The 14,902-nt window shown below is 45.0% G+C and overlaps 1 protein-coding gene across 1 annotated transcript in view; it reads left to right on the forward strand.

Annotated features, from left to right (window-relative positions):
* The first annotated feature begins 473 nt into the window (after nt 1–473).
* SLC27A2 (solute carrier family 27 member 2) overlaps nt 474–14,902 on the forward strand; it is a 51,591-nt gene continuing 37,162 nt past the window's right edge. The window contains exon 1 of the mRNA XM_032174819.2: nt 474–1,184. Within this exon, the coding sequence (XP_032030710.1) occupies nt 707–1,184 (478 nt within the window). The 5' untranslated portion in view covers nt 474–706. The remainder of the gene's footprint in view (nt 1,185–14,902) is intronic.

Genomic DNA, 14,902 nt, shown 5'->3' on the forward strand with positions numbered 1-14,902 from the left:
GCTGGGAAGCAAATCTGGAGAAACAAAGAGAGACCAGGCGGAAAGCCCTTGGGACCAGGAAGGAGCGATGAGATTCTGGTTTGGCAGTGGCACCTGGTACCCGCTATTAATAAATAATAGGACTGTCTGGCATTTATAAAGCACTTTATCGGTAATAACAGTGTCATCTCCATCAGACACTCTATTAGTGGTAACAAATAATAGCCCCCACGCCTGCATTATCTCCTTTAATATTCTCAACGTCCGCTAAGCGCTCTTATCACCATTTAAGGAAATCGTGGCTCCTAGAGGTAAAGTACTTCGGTCACAACGCGAGGGGGTCTAGACTTGACCCCAGACCTCCAGACTGGAGCGGGTAGGTGGCCGAGGCTCCCGGTGAGCCGCAGGGCAGCCTGCCCAGCCTGGGGAGGACCGCGTGGGAGGGCCAGGAGCGCAGGTGGCTGCCCCCCACAAGGGGGCGGGCTCAGCCGGCCAGTCCCGCCCGGAACCCCCGGCAACGCGCATACGACTACACCTGCTCCGGAGCCCGCGGCGGTACCTGCAGCGGAGGAGCTCTGTCTTCCCCTTCATCTCACGACGAGCCCGGCGTCCTGCCGCGGGCGCCCCGGCGCAGCCCGCCAGTCCGCCCGGAGCCCGCCCAGTCGCCGCGCTGCACGCCCGGGGTGAACCCTCTGCCCTCGCTGGGACAGAGGGCCCCGCAGCTGTCATGCTTTCCGCCATCTACACAGTCCTGGCGGGGCTGCTCTTCCTCCCGCTCCTGGTGAACTTCTGCTGCCCCTACTTCTTCCAGGACATAGGCTACTTCTTGAAGGTGGCCGCCGTGGGCCGGAGGGTGCGCAGCTACGGGCGGCGGCGGCCGGCGCGCACCATCCTGCGGGCGTTCCTGGAGAAAGCGCGCCGGACCCCACACAAGCCTTTTCTGCTCTTCCGCGACGAGACTCTCACCTACGCGCAGGTGGACCGACGCAGCAATCAGGTAGCCCGGGCGCTGCACGATCACCTCGGCCTGCGCCAGGGAGACTGCGTGGCGCTCTTTATGGGTAACGAGCCGGCCTACGTGTGGCTGTGGCTGGGGCTGGTGAAGCTAGGCTGTGCCATGGCGTGCCTCAATTACAACATCCGCGCGAAGTCCCTGCTGCACTGCTTCCAGTGCTGCGGGGCGAAGGTGCTGCTGGCGTCGCCAGGTGAGCCCGGAGGATCGCCCTGCCCTGGCACCAGGGCTTCTCGGCGCCTTGACTGACGAGCCACAGCGTGGCATAAGGGGTTCGCAGAGGGAGGTTCAGATCGGAACTGTAGGTATAGAAAAAAGGTTGGCAGTGTTTCCTTGAATCGCAAATAATGATCATTTAGGACCACCTGTTGTGGAAGCTGATTATGTGCTAGGTTCTGTGTTAAGCACTCTACAGGTAGTGTGGTTTTTAATCCTCACAATGGGTAGGATTTGTTATAGGACTTTTATAGGTGAGACCACTGAGGTCCTGAGAGATGAAGCCTCATGCCCAGCCATCTGTCTCCAAATTCCAAGCTCTTAATCAATACTTATAACATCTGCATTAAAATGCAGAGGGTCTTGAGTGCCAACTCTAGTGGATGCAGAGGGGCTCTTCTCACCTCTGCTGCTTGACTGGCTATGTGATCATGGAAAAGTCACTTCTCTCTGTCGCTTGGTTTGCTCCTCTCTAATGAGGCACCTTCAATGTTGCTTCCAGCTCTCAACTGCTGTTAGCATCCCTGTCCCCTCCCTGCAGAACGAAGGTGACCCCACCTGATCCCCAGAGAGAAGATATTGGGGATCAGCTGCAGGGCCCTTGTGAGCCCCCACTGCATCTATAACAATAGTGACCCTTTCAATTCTGTGGTTAGCTCCTGCCACATTTCAGCCAGACAAAATAGTAACTTAAGTGATGACAAGGCCAGGAAATGACAGAGAACCTGTTACTCACAGGGCTGATGGCTTTCCCCTCCCAGAGAGCTTGTCTCTGCACTTGAATAAGGACCAAGGGTTCCTTCTCTCAATCAGTAAGAAGAGGCCTACCCAGCTGTGGGCTGAAAGACCTGGGTGACAGGGTAGGGGTCTAGGGAGCCAAGGAGCCTCAGCTTTCTAGAATGCATTTCTGTGCTAAGCCCTATAGTAAATGCTTTTATTACCCCGGGAGATAACATAGCACTACCCCCCCACCACCACCACCACCACCACCATTATACAGTTGAGAAAACTGAGGCTTAAAATTCCAACCTAGCTCTATCCAACTTCGAAGCTGTGCTCTTTCCTACATCTTTTTTTTTTTTTTTTTTGACAGTCTCATTCTGTTGCCCAGGCTGGAGTGCAGTGGCACTATTTCAGTTCACTGTAACCTCTGCCTCCCAGGCTCAAGCGATCCTCCCAGCTCAGCCTCTCAAGTAGCTGGGACCACAGGCATCCACCACCATGCCCAGCTAATTTTTTGTTATTTTTGGTAGAGACAGGGTTTCACCATGTTGCCCAGGCTGGTCTCAAACTCCTGAGATCAAGCGATCCACCCACCTTGGCCTCCCAAAGTGCTGGGATTACAGGTGTGAGCCACCACACCCAGGCTCTTTCCTACATCTTATTGTCTTCCTCTGCATGGATGTAAAGTGTTAAGTGTGCTGGAAGGGATGAAGTGTCCACTTGCTCTACCCCTTCATTTCATAGCTGGGGAAACTGAGGCAAGCTAAGCAGGTTACAAAAAGATGAAAGGTTAATTCACTTGTGAAAAACCAGGAATCTTACACACCTGCTTCATGTGTCATGAAATAAATAATCCAAAAAGTATAGGCTTTGTATAAAAGTTTAAAAGCAGAAAGCCAAATTTTAGGCTGGGCACAGTGGCTCAAGCCTATAATCTCAGCAATTTGGGAGGCCGAGGGGGGGTGGATCACTTGAGGTTAGGAGTTCAAGACTAACCTGGCCAACATAGCAAAAACTCCATCTCTACTAAAAAAAAAAAAAAAAAAAATTAGCTGGGCATGGTGGCGTGTGCCTGTAATCCCAACTACCTGGGAGGCTGAGGCAGGAGAATCACCTGAACCCAGGAGGCAGAGGTTGCAGTGAGCCGAGATCATGCCACTGCACTCCAGTGTGGGGAACAGAGTGAGACTCCATCTCAAAAAAAAAAAAGAAAAAAAAGACAAGTTTAAAGATGGCTAAATTATTTGGAAGAGATGGTCCTTTCAAGAAAATTCCCATTAATTTCTAGTTGCCTGAGAAAAGTGATAACTTCACTACTTTGTAACTAGAAGACTCTCCTAAGCCTATTACTTTACCAGCTTACCTGGAGGGAAATTATTAACACAGTGATCTTTGTACCACTTCAGGAAGCATTTAAATTCTGTTTATCACTTTAGTATCCCAGACCCCCTGAGACGGAGGTCACAGGGTTTGGAGTTTCGTTGACAAAGAAGTTCAGGATTAAATGACTATAATACAGTTTGCTTCCGTAATAAAGTCAGAATTACAACCAGATACCCTCTTCCCATCCAGGCAACAGTTCTCTGCCATAGAGCTATGTGTTTACATAGAGAATATATGGAAATTTCTATATTAAAATCAAACGTGAACCAGAATTTACAGTGGACCTAAGGCACTCTCTGGACAGTCAGCTGACCTCTGAGGGAGGCCACATATTTGAAAAAAAATCAGTTTTGCCAATCACTGAGATACCTTTGCACATGAAGCAAAATTACAGTCTGTCACAGAGTTGCATGTTTACTAAACATGCCCATGGGAAAATATGTTGAATGGACTGATTCTTAGAATTCTTTGGTGTTGGAAGGGACCTTAGAAATATTCTAACCCTATAATCCTCTAACTTTAATGAATGTGTTATACTTTTAAAAAAAAGTTTACAGAAGAAACTTTAATAAGCCTAAGAATCACATGGGAAGCTTCCTTTTTTTTTTTTTTTTTTTTTTTTTTGAGCCTCACTCTTTCGCCCAGGCCACACTACAGTGGTGTGATCTCGGCTCACTGCAAACTCCGCCTCCCTGGTTCATGCCATTCTCCTGCTTCAGCCTCCCAAGTAGCTGGGACTACAGGCACCCGCCACCACACCCAGTTAATTTTTTGTATTTTTAGTAGAGACGGGGTTTCACCGTGTTAGCCAGGATGGTCTCAATATCCTGACCTTGTGATCCGCCCACCTCAGCCTCCCAAAGTGCTGGGATTACAGGCGTAAGCCACCGCGCCCGGCCAGAAGCTTACTTTTAAAAACATTCTAAGGCCGGACGCTATGGCTCACGCCTGTAATCCTAGCACTTTGGGAAGCGGAGGAGGGAGGATCCCCTGAGCCCAGAAGTTCAAGACTAGCCTGGACAACATGATGAAATCCCGTCTCTACAAAAAAAAAATACAAAAATTAACTGGGCACGATGCTGAGCACCTGTGGTCCCAGTTACTGGGGAGGCTGAAGTGAAAGGATTGCTTGAGCCTGGGAGGTTGAGGCTGCGCTGAGCTGTGATTGTGCCACTACACTCTGGCCTGGGTGATACAGTGAGACCCTGTCTCAAAACAAAAAAATAAAATTTCTGAGATCATCCCCAAAAATGCTGATTCAGTAAGACTATGTTGGGGCCCAGGAATGTGTATTTTTATAAGAAACCCCACTCACAACCCCAGGTGATTTTGAAACAAATGGTCTGAGGACTAGGCTTTGAGAAACAGTCTAGCTTCCCATGGTTTTTCACTGTTGTTTGTTTGTTTTTGAGACAGAGTCTCGCTCTGTTGCCCAGGCTGGAGTGCAGTGGTGCGATCTCAACTCATGGCAACCTCTGCCTCCCAGGTTCAAACCATTCTCCTGCCTCAGCCTCCCAGGTAGCTGGGACTACAGATGCCCGCCACTGTGCCCAGCTAATTTTTGTATTTTTAGTAGAGATGGGGTTTCACCATGTTGGCCAGGATGGTCTCGATCTCTTGACCTCGTGATCTACCTGCCTCATCCTCCCAAAGTGCTGGGATTAGACGCATGAGCCACTGCTACTGGCCTACTCATTGTCTTATAGCTGTATAAACAAAGGCCTAGAGGGATGATATTAATTGCCCATAGTCAAGTGGATAGTTAGGAACAGAAAGGTAGAGATAGAACCCAAATTTTTTTTTCTCACTTACGAGGCACTGTTTATTCTATCACACCATCTTGAACATGATCCATAAATGTGAGTTTGATTCCATACTTTGAGTTTCAGCCCAGGGCTTGTAGGCTAGTAAGAGCTCTTGAGCTCCATCTGTCAGTCAAATTCTGCAGTATATGTAAAGGACCAGCACAGAGGCATTTATCATGAAGATTGATCCAGTTGTTATGAATTTGGGGGTTTTTTCTTTTTAAAACTTAACAGGACTCAACCCTATCAGGAATTTCAGTACTCAATTAGTCCTTCCAATTTTACTATAGTTACAGAAAGTCAAGACTCACAAACACTTCCCTGAATCAAGCAGCAGCACTGTTTCCCAGAGAATATGACTTTCTCTCTGTTGTGCATTTCGGGATCGTTCTCCAGGGCAGAGTATGATCTAAGTAATCACATGGGAAAATTGTCCCCAAGGATAAGAACCTGTATCAATGTTGTAACTAATAAAAGCCACATGGCTGGGTCGGTAGTTTTTCACACAACTTTCCAAATACAGAATATGGGTAAAACAGTAAAACATTTTATTTCACACAATATGGGATATTTTATAAAAACCGACAAAAGAGGCCTGAAATAGTACATTTGTTCTGTTTGCATTTATCCTAGCATCAAGACCATCAATAAACTAGCTCTTCCACTGGGTAGATAACCCAGGTCTCCTGAGGGTCCCTTCATCAGCTCACTGGCAGGGTATACACTGTCTAACTCAGCACAGCCGTGAGAGGCTCCCACAGTGTAGGCACTACTCTTATGCAAGGCTTTAGAAACAGTTAAAGATACTCTTTGTTGCAAAACTGAGTCCTAGGTAAGTTATAAAATGTCCCAGATTACCTTTGACCTGGTTTTGCAAGGTTGCAGAAAACAAAATTTGACCTCCTTTAAACAATGTGATAAAGGAAAAATGCTTACAATCGCTTTCAGAAATACTGCATCATTAAAAGCTCTAAGACTGAAGAACTTCATTACAAAACAAGTGTTGGGACCAAAGATAACCCTTGTCATCCAAACTTTTGAGATTAGATTGAGAAAAACTGATGGTACAACAATTTGATTTTCAAAGCAAGAAACATTTAGAGGGAGGAGAGGCCACCAAAAAAAAAAAAAGAGAGAGAGAGAGAGTCCCAACAAGGTACAAGCTAGTTTTCTCTGTGCCATGATGGGATGGAGAAATAAGAAGATGAATTAGTTCAAGGATCTTACAGTCCAGCAAAAGAGCTAAACCACATGCGCAAATGATTGTGACACCCAATAGAATGTGCTCAGTGTGCTGGGAGAGCTACAAGTGCCGTAGGAAAACAAGCAGAGGTCAAGAGAAGGCTTTTGGGGGGCACTGACTATTGAGCTGAACAAATGCAGTGGGGGAGGGGGCATTCCAGGCAAAAGGAGCACCAGACGCAGTTCTGATCAGGTGCTTAAAACAGTGAGATGCTTCATTAAAGGATATTGCGATGTAAGAACAATGGCAGGCTGGACTTAATAATAGGCATTTTTTAAAGCTGTTTCCTGAAGGGACTCAGGAAATGGAAAATATAGGGACTCAGAGAGTCCAAAGAATGGCCAACAGCAGTGGCCTCCCTTCCACAGAAGGAAATATTTAATTTTCTAATGCCAACTTTAGTCCAGAATCAAGGCACAGAAATAATCTAATCTACACTCTTCTCACCTCTTTGGGCTGCCGAAGGAGTAACTTAAATGAGTTGCTTCAATGCACTTTGCCTCAAAGGCTTAGAATTCTCTCATATATCTTTGAATAATTCCCTAGTAATGTCTAGCACATAGTAGGCAGTCAAGAAATGTCTGTTGGGCAGGGCACGGTGGCTCATGCCTGTAATCCCAACACTTTGGGAGGCCAAAATGAGCAGATCATCTGAGGTCAGGAGTTTGAGACCAGCCTGGCCAACATGGCGAAACCCTGTCTCTATTAAAAATACAAAAATTAGTCGGGCATAGTGGCAGGCACCTGTAATCCCAGCTACTCCAGAGGCTGAGGCACAAGAATCACTTGAACCTGGGAGGTGGAGGTTGCAGTGAGCCAAGATCACACCACTGCACTCCAGCCAGGGTGACAGAGTGAGACTGTCTAGATAGATAGATAGACAGACAGACAGACAGATAGATAGATAGATGCATGCATACGTACATACATACATACATGCATACATACATAATGGATAGATAATGTCTGTTGAATTAATGGGTTCCATTATTCTGGTTGATTGTGACAGGCTTTCTTTTCTGAAGCTTAAGGACCACTGGGTTGGGCATGAGGGCCTGAAAAATGATGTAACAAAATCAGATGTGAAAAAATCTATTTGAACTCAATCTGCCCCGGGCCCGGCCTTACCCTACCACTGGCTTACTTACCTCCCGAAGGTCCTCCTAATCAATGACTCTGTCCAGCCCTCTGGTAGTACACAGTAGGACAGCAGTGCTCTCCTTGGGTCTCAGTGCAGCAAGTAAGCAGGTGGTGAGCACAGGATGGGCTGGAAAGGACCTGTGAGTAGGATGGTGGAGGACCCTGTACAAGGACAGAAACCCAAACACCAAATGATTAATGTATCCAAGGGCTGGGATTCCCAGCCTAGTAGCCTAAGGAAAGATAGCTTAAAGATATTCTCTAAAATTTTTCTTCTTTCCCTGCTCTTAACTAAAGCTTGCAAAACAGGTGATTGTACATCTCCATCCAATAACAAAATTAGCGCTTTGCCGGCATATATGGGAATGCACTTTATTTTCTTCAGAAACAGGGAATGAAGAGGTAAAAACAAACTCTGAATCACGTGTTAATGTTATTGAATCTGAAAGAGAAGGATAGAGTTCAGATTATTCTATACAATAGGTGCTAGTATTTGAAAAGGACCTTCCCACAGCCTCTGAGAAAAGGGAAGTAGATCGTTGGTAGAAAGATGACATGGTTGCTTACAGATATCAAATGCTAACAATTATGTAAGGCCTTGTGTGACCTGGTAACTCATGATAAGGAATTACCTTTGGTTCCAGGGCTATTTAGAAAGCAAGAGTTCATATAAGCAAGAACTTTAACTTGGAGAAATAAAAATTAACATCAAGGAGATTACTACTTAATTACATAAATGTAAAATGAGTATGTATTTCCTTGTTAAATTTTTGCTTACTCCTGGTGAAACTTAAACATTTTTATGACCTCCAGGTGATTTGTTTTGTGTGGGGAAGTGGGAGGAGCACATGCATGTCTCTCTCTATATATATAATATTATAATAGGCATCTTCTTGCTGTACAAAAATACTGTCATTCCAAACTGCCAATGATTGAGATGCAAAATTACAGTTACAAATGGCATTTTAGGAACTACTTTTAGATTGTCTTCAAGGACTATGTTATTAATAGCACCAGTTTGTGTTTCAGTTGCTTTTCTGAATGAAGAAAAGAGATAAACCTTCAAGCTTGACTTGCTCATCAACCAACCATTTCATGATCAGAGTACATTTCCTTTCACTACCTTCCTTTTGGACCTTACCTTCTTGGTAAATATTTCTGGGGTGTTTTGTTTAATCCAGTCGGTTACTCATTCACTGAGGCAGTCTAATAGCAGAACAAGCTACTAGACTGAATGTTTTCCTATTGGAAATCTGCAGGTTTAGCCTGAGCACCTGACACCTTAGTAATGAAGACTGATTCAGCTCACCACGTACCCAATCTCTCTGCCTTCTAGCAATGGGCTTGTTTATTCAGAAAATTCTTCCTTTTTCCTTAAAAAAAAAAAAAGGCAGGGGCAGACTTAATATGCTACCTTAATTTTTTAAAATTTTCTTTGAACAGACTTTAAGGGGATGGGGGAGTAGTGTTGTAAACACTTGATTTTTCAACACCCAAGTGTGTGCTCTTTCTCTGTGGGTTTATTTCAGTCTACAACTTAAAACTAGACTGATGAAGAACTGACTAATGGAGCTGCTCTACACCCTTCAGGCAACTTTCTGTGACTACTGTTTCTCATACTCAAACTTTTAATAAAGCTTGAGGTTTTGCTCTTCAAGAAAAGTCATCCATGTTACTCATTAAATGCAGATCCACATGATTGAACAAGCACTGAGCAGAAGGCCAAGCAGCCAGCCTCTTCCAAGAAATAAGGGACTTTGCTAGAACTTAATCTGAATGGCTCATACAAGGAGGTGGGAATCTCAGAAGCCCAGAGTGATTCTTTTCATTTTGCATGTGACCCTCCATACACTGACTTGGTGAGCCTCTTCTCATTTGTAGAAATAAGATTACTGGTATCTATATCACAGGGTTGTTATGAAAATTATGTGAAGTGATGTATGTAAAACTATACCAACAGTTCTATGCAAATGAAAATTTTCAATGTTTGTTATTAGTAAAGAGAGAGGTGGGTGCATGCTATGATGTGCCACCCAGATCCCCGCTTTAGGACTGACGGACTCACTCTTCAGCTGCTGGGAGCTCTCAGCTGAGACCTCTCCCAGGACTTGTCCTTGGTTGAAGAGAGACGCTTTGCCCAAGGTTAAGCACCACCACCCCAGCCTGAGTCCATTGGACTGGTCAACGGGCAGGTGTGAAGGCACAGTCTACCTCCCTTAATTTGGGACAACTCTGAAGGGCATACCAGGTCCAGAGTCCCCTTAGGATTAGAGGATCTGCTGAGGGAGGCTTCTGCTGTGACTGCATTACAGTTCAATGTCTCCCTCTATCCAGTCTGCTTCCCTTACAGCTTCACAGGTCCCATTCCCAAGAGCACTCCTGCATGCACATCTCAGAGTCTCAGAGAACCCAACCTTGACAGATAGAATTATAGGAGCTTATATGTTCTGGTTGGTAGATGAGCAGACTTTACAATAAGAATTATAAAAGATAGATAGATAGATAGATATTTTATGCTTACGTTAGAAAATATGTAGGCCAACCAGGCACAGTGGCTCACGCCTGTAATGCCAACACTTTGGGATGCCAAGGTGGGCGGATCACTTGAGGTTGGGGACTCAATACCAGCCTGGCCAAATTGGTGAAACCCCATCTCTACTAAAAATCCAAAAATTAGCCGGGCATGGTGACAGGCGCCTGTAATCCCAGCTGCTCGGGAGGCTGACGCAGGAGAGTCGCTTGAACCCAGGAGGCAGAGATTGCAGTGAGTTGAGATCGCGTCATTGCACTCCAGCCTGGGTGACAGAGTGAGACTCCATGTCAAAAAAAAAAAAAGAAAAGAAAGAAAGAAAATATGTAGGCCCAAATATAAAAGACTCAAGAAAATAAAGACATTAAATATCAACTTGATAGTTGACAGGTAGAGTCACATCCAGAATTTCCTTTCAAATTTCATTTCTTCTTTCTACATCTTTAAGGGAAGAAAGGCTGCCATAGTGTGTCCGGATATGGTTGGCAAGCCACTGGAAACTCAAGTCTGCCCAAATAACAAATCTACACCAACAGCCTAGAGGAGATGGAAGGAAATGGTGTAGGGCAGGGGCAAGGGCCCTCCCTTCAGATTAGATGACTTGCATAAAAGGTCAGGAATCACAAACTACATGCTTGCAGAGGGCCAGCTGGGAACATGAATGAAGTACGCATGATGTGAAGTTGCTTAGACTGTGATCAAGCATGACACCAGCTTAATTACATTTCCTTTTATTATTACTAATTTTTCATACTAATACCTGAGTACATTTTTCTTTTTTTTTCTTTTTTTTTTTTTTTTTTTTTGTAGAGGTGTTTTGCCATGTTGCCCAGGCTAGCCGTGAGTACATTTTTCTTAAAAAAAAAAAAAAAAAAAGTACAGAAAAACTTAAAGTCCCTTTTGACCTACCATTTTCCCCTCATTAAGATGATTACTTGGAGGTGAAAAAGAAAAAAGAAAAAAAAAAGACTGTTACTAAGTCCTATCTATTCTACCTACCAGATATCTCTTACGTACATTCACTTCTCTCTACCCACTGCGGCCTACACAGTGTAGACAAGCTTCATCTAACAGCTGGTCTCCCTACCTCCACTCGGTGCCCCTCTAGTCCACTTGCCTGGCTTAAGCCAGGCCCTCAGACCTGCTCTGTAAGTCTCCAGCCTCTTCTCCCAACCTTATTCCCCTCCCACTCTACATTCCAGTCAGCTTTAACCTCTTTTAGTTACTCGGGCCCCAGGCTGCGTTGGGTCTGGGCCTTTGCATAAGCCGTTCCACTGCCCAGACTCAGGCTTAGTGAGTCCCAGCTGATCTTCATCTCCACCGTCTGCTCATCTTTCAGGTCTCAGTTTACAGGGCACTTCTTCTAGGTGGTCTTTCTGCCCTCCACCACCACCTGCTCCCCAAATACCTTCTCCTTCCCCTGTTGTGACACCTGTGGCAACTTATTTTGATTTTTTGTTTGTTTGTTTCTCCTCTATTAGACCTGGGCTCTATGAAAACAGGGACAGTGTTTTGCTCACTGTCATATCCAGAGTGTAGAGAACTGCCTGGCACACAGGGAACACTCTTTAAATAGATGTCGAATAAATGTTGGGAGGGAGGGAATGAGAATGGATCCAGGTAACTTATGAACGGATTGTTTGACTATGGACCCTGAGTCTCATGACAGGAGGAAAGAGAGGAGATTTCACGATTCTTTAGCAGTAGGAGTTGTTGTTTTAAAATTTGCCTCTGTGGGCCCTTACTCGTAAGCAAGGCATACTTGTATCTCGGAAATTATTTCATCTTACATTATGTTTCATTAAAGGTTTATCAACTGGCAGATCTGAATCCTTTAAGCAGCTTTAGCTTATTCCTCTGTCTGTTCCACACCAATATCATATTTTGTGCAAATTTTTTTCAGTTATAAACATTTATTGAGCACTTATCTAGTAGTTCTGGGGGTGCAAAGATGATTTGATTGTGATCTTAATTTCAAAGATCTCCCTGTCTAATAGAGGAGAAAATGAATTAAACCACATCCGCCAGGCATGGTGGCTCACACCTGTAATCCCAGCACTTTGAAAGGCTGAGGTGGGAGGATCATTTGAGCTTAGAAGTTTGAGATCAGCCTGGGCAACGTAGTGGGACACCATCTCTACAAAAAGGTAGCTGGGCATGGTACTCCTGTAGTCCCAGTTACTTGGGAGGCTGAAATGGGAGGATCACTTGAGCCCAGGAGGTTGACGCTGCAGTAAGCCATGATCACGCCACTGGACTCCAGCCTGGGAGACAGAGCAGCACCCTGTCTCAAAAGAAAAATTAAAAACTTGAACCCTATCATACTGTGTATAAGTGCCCTGATAATTGTAAATACGGGCTCCTATGGGAGCTGTAGAAGGGAGCAGCTAACTTTGCAGAGGGAGGGAAGGTAACAGAAAAGAAGTGCTACCTACCTGAGTCTTGAAGGATAAGCAGGAGTTTTCCAGGTGACCAGGGGGTGAGAGACCATGAAACAACCTGGGCAAAAGTAATGAGCTGTGAGCATACGGGTACCTTCAGGGATTTTCCATAGATCAGTGTGGTTAGAGGAAAGACGGCAAGAGGTAGAGAGTAGAAGATGACACAGACAGCCAGCAGGAGTGGGACCGGGAGGGACCTCCAGTCCTCCCAAATAAGGAGTGTGGATTCTATCCCAAGGGATGAACGGCCCTGAAGGATCTTAAACAGGGTGGCAACAAGAAGTCAGATGAGAGTGAAGCTGATAAATTAGAAGCAGGAAGAGACTCAAGGGCGGGACATTGGTCAGGAGGCTATAGCAATAATCTAGATAGGAAATAATGAGGACGTGAGCCAAGGCAGTGGCACAGGAGTGGATGCTACCACTCCTGTTTCTATAACAGTCATATTTCTGGTAACCTCTCTGGAGTGCTAAAGGATTAGAGAGCAACCAGACAAAATTTTTTTTTAAATGTAAAGGAGGGGAATAAAGATTCTTGGGGCAAAAGAAAAAAAAAAGAACTGTTCAAGAAAGAAAGTACAATTATAGCACTTGGCTCTGTGGTGAATATTTCATAGTCATAATTATATTGATTCTGATTATTGGTTTTCAGCTTCTAGAGCAAATCCATAAAGCTAGGAAGACAGAATAATGGTATCAGAATAAATATAAATGCTATTACCTAGACAATGTAAAGGGAAGATAATAACTGTCAGAAATTAACAGGGTGAAATGGAAGTAGGGATCAAAATTGATAGGCCAAGAACTAGCGGGAAATGCATATTTTTTGGTGATGGAGAGGTAATTGCCAGAAGAAACAGCTTTTAAAAAATTGACAATGGTGGGCCAGGCGCTGTGGCTGATGCCTGTAATCCCAGCACTTTGGGAGGTGGAGGCAGGCGGATCAAGAGGTCAGGAGATCGAGACCATCCTGGCTAACACAGTGAAACCCCGTCTCTACTAAAAACACACAGAAAAAAACAAATTAGCTGGGTGTGGTGGCAGGCGCCTGTAGTCCCAGCTACTCAGGAGGCTGAGGCAGGAGAATGGCGTGAACCCGGGAGGCGGAGCTTGCAGTGAGCCGAGATCGCACCACTGCACTCCAGCCTGGGTGACAAAGCGAGACTCCGTCTCAAAAAAAATAAATAAAATAAATAAAAAATTGACAATGATTTCCCCTAGGCATTAGCTTTAGTTGTGAGGAAGACCTGGGTAAGGACTTGTTTATTTTCATTATAAACCCTTTTGTGGCCGGGCGCGGTGGCTCACGCTTGTAATCCCAGCACTTTGGGAGGCCGAGGCGGGCGGATCACGAGGTCAGGAGATCGAGACCACAGTGAAACCCCGTCTCTACTAAAAATACAAAAAATTAGCCGGGCGTGGTGGCGGGCGCCTGTAGTCCCAGCTACTCGGAGAGGCTGAGGCAGGAGAATGGCGTGAACCCGGGAGGCGGAGCTTGCAGTGAGCCGAGACTGCGCCACTGCACTCCAGCCTGGGCGACAGAGCGAGACTCCGTCTCAAAAAAATAAAAAATAAAAAATAAAAATAAACCCTTTTGTACTATTTGATTTATTGTTACCAGGTGCATGACTCTTTTGATTAAAATATTTTTAAAAATTTTAAATGCATCTATCCCGGTGATATTTCTTGTCTTCTTGGAGATATCATACACAAACATCTGAAAAACAGAGCACATCAGATGAATTAGGTGTAGCCTCCCCAAGGTAATTCCCTGGGACATTTAGTCACCTTCCTACCCAGCACTTTGGGAGGCCAAGGCGGGCGGATCATGAGGTCAGGAGATTGAGACCATCCTGGCTAACACTGTGAAACCCCGTCTCTACTAAAAATACAAAAAATTAACTGGGCGTGGTGGCGGGTGCCTGTAGTCCCAGCTACCAGGAGGCTGAGGCAGGAGAATGGCATGAACCTGGGAGGCGGAGGTTGCAGTGAGCCAAGATTGCGCCACTGCACTCCAGCCTGGGCAACAGAGCGAGACTCTGTCTCAAAAAAAAAAAAAGAAAAGAAAAAGAATAAGTATATTCACTTCCGTTATCACAATTCAAGACAAGTAGGCTTAAAAGCAGTCTCACTTTATGGCTTGAAGGCACAAAATCCAAGTAGCAAGCATGAAATGTGGTTTGCATATTAAATCGGTGCCTTTAAAATTTTTGACCTTAACCCAGTAAGAAATACTTTTGTGCGTGACCCAGTACCCACACACCTACATAACTGAAACAAAACTTTTAAGAATGAACAGCCCTGTTCATCTATTAGGAATAGTTCCTAAAACAGTGTTATAGGAATACTGCTATCTGGAAGAAGCAATATTAAGGGTAGTGTGTACTAGGCATTTTTCAAGGAGCTCTATAACATTTATTGATAAGATTCT

Source organism: Hylobates moloch, unplaced genomic scaffold (genome assembly GCF_009828535.3).
Source record: "Hylobates moloch isolate HMO894 unplaced genomic scaffold, HMol_V3 SCAFFOLD_14, whole genome shotgun sequence".
In the NCBI taxonomy this organism is placed as follows: Eukaryota; Metazoa; Chordata; class Mammalia; order Primates; family Hylobatidae; genus Hylobates; species Hylobates moloch.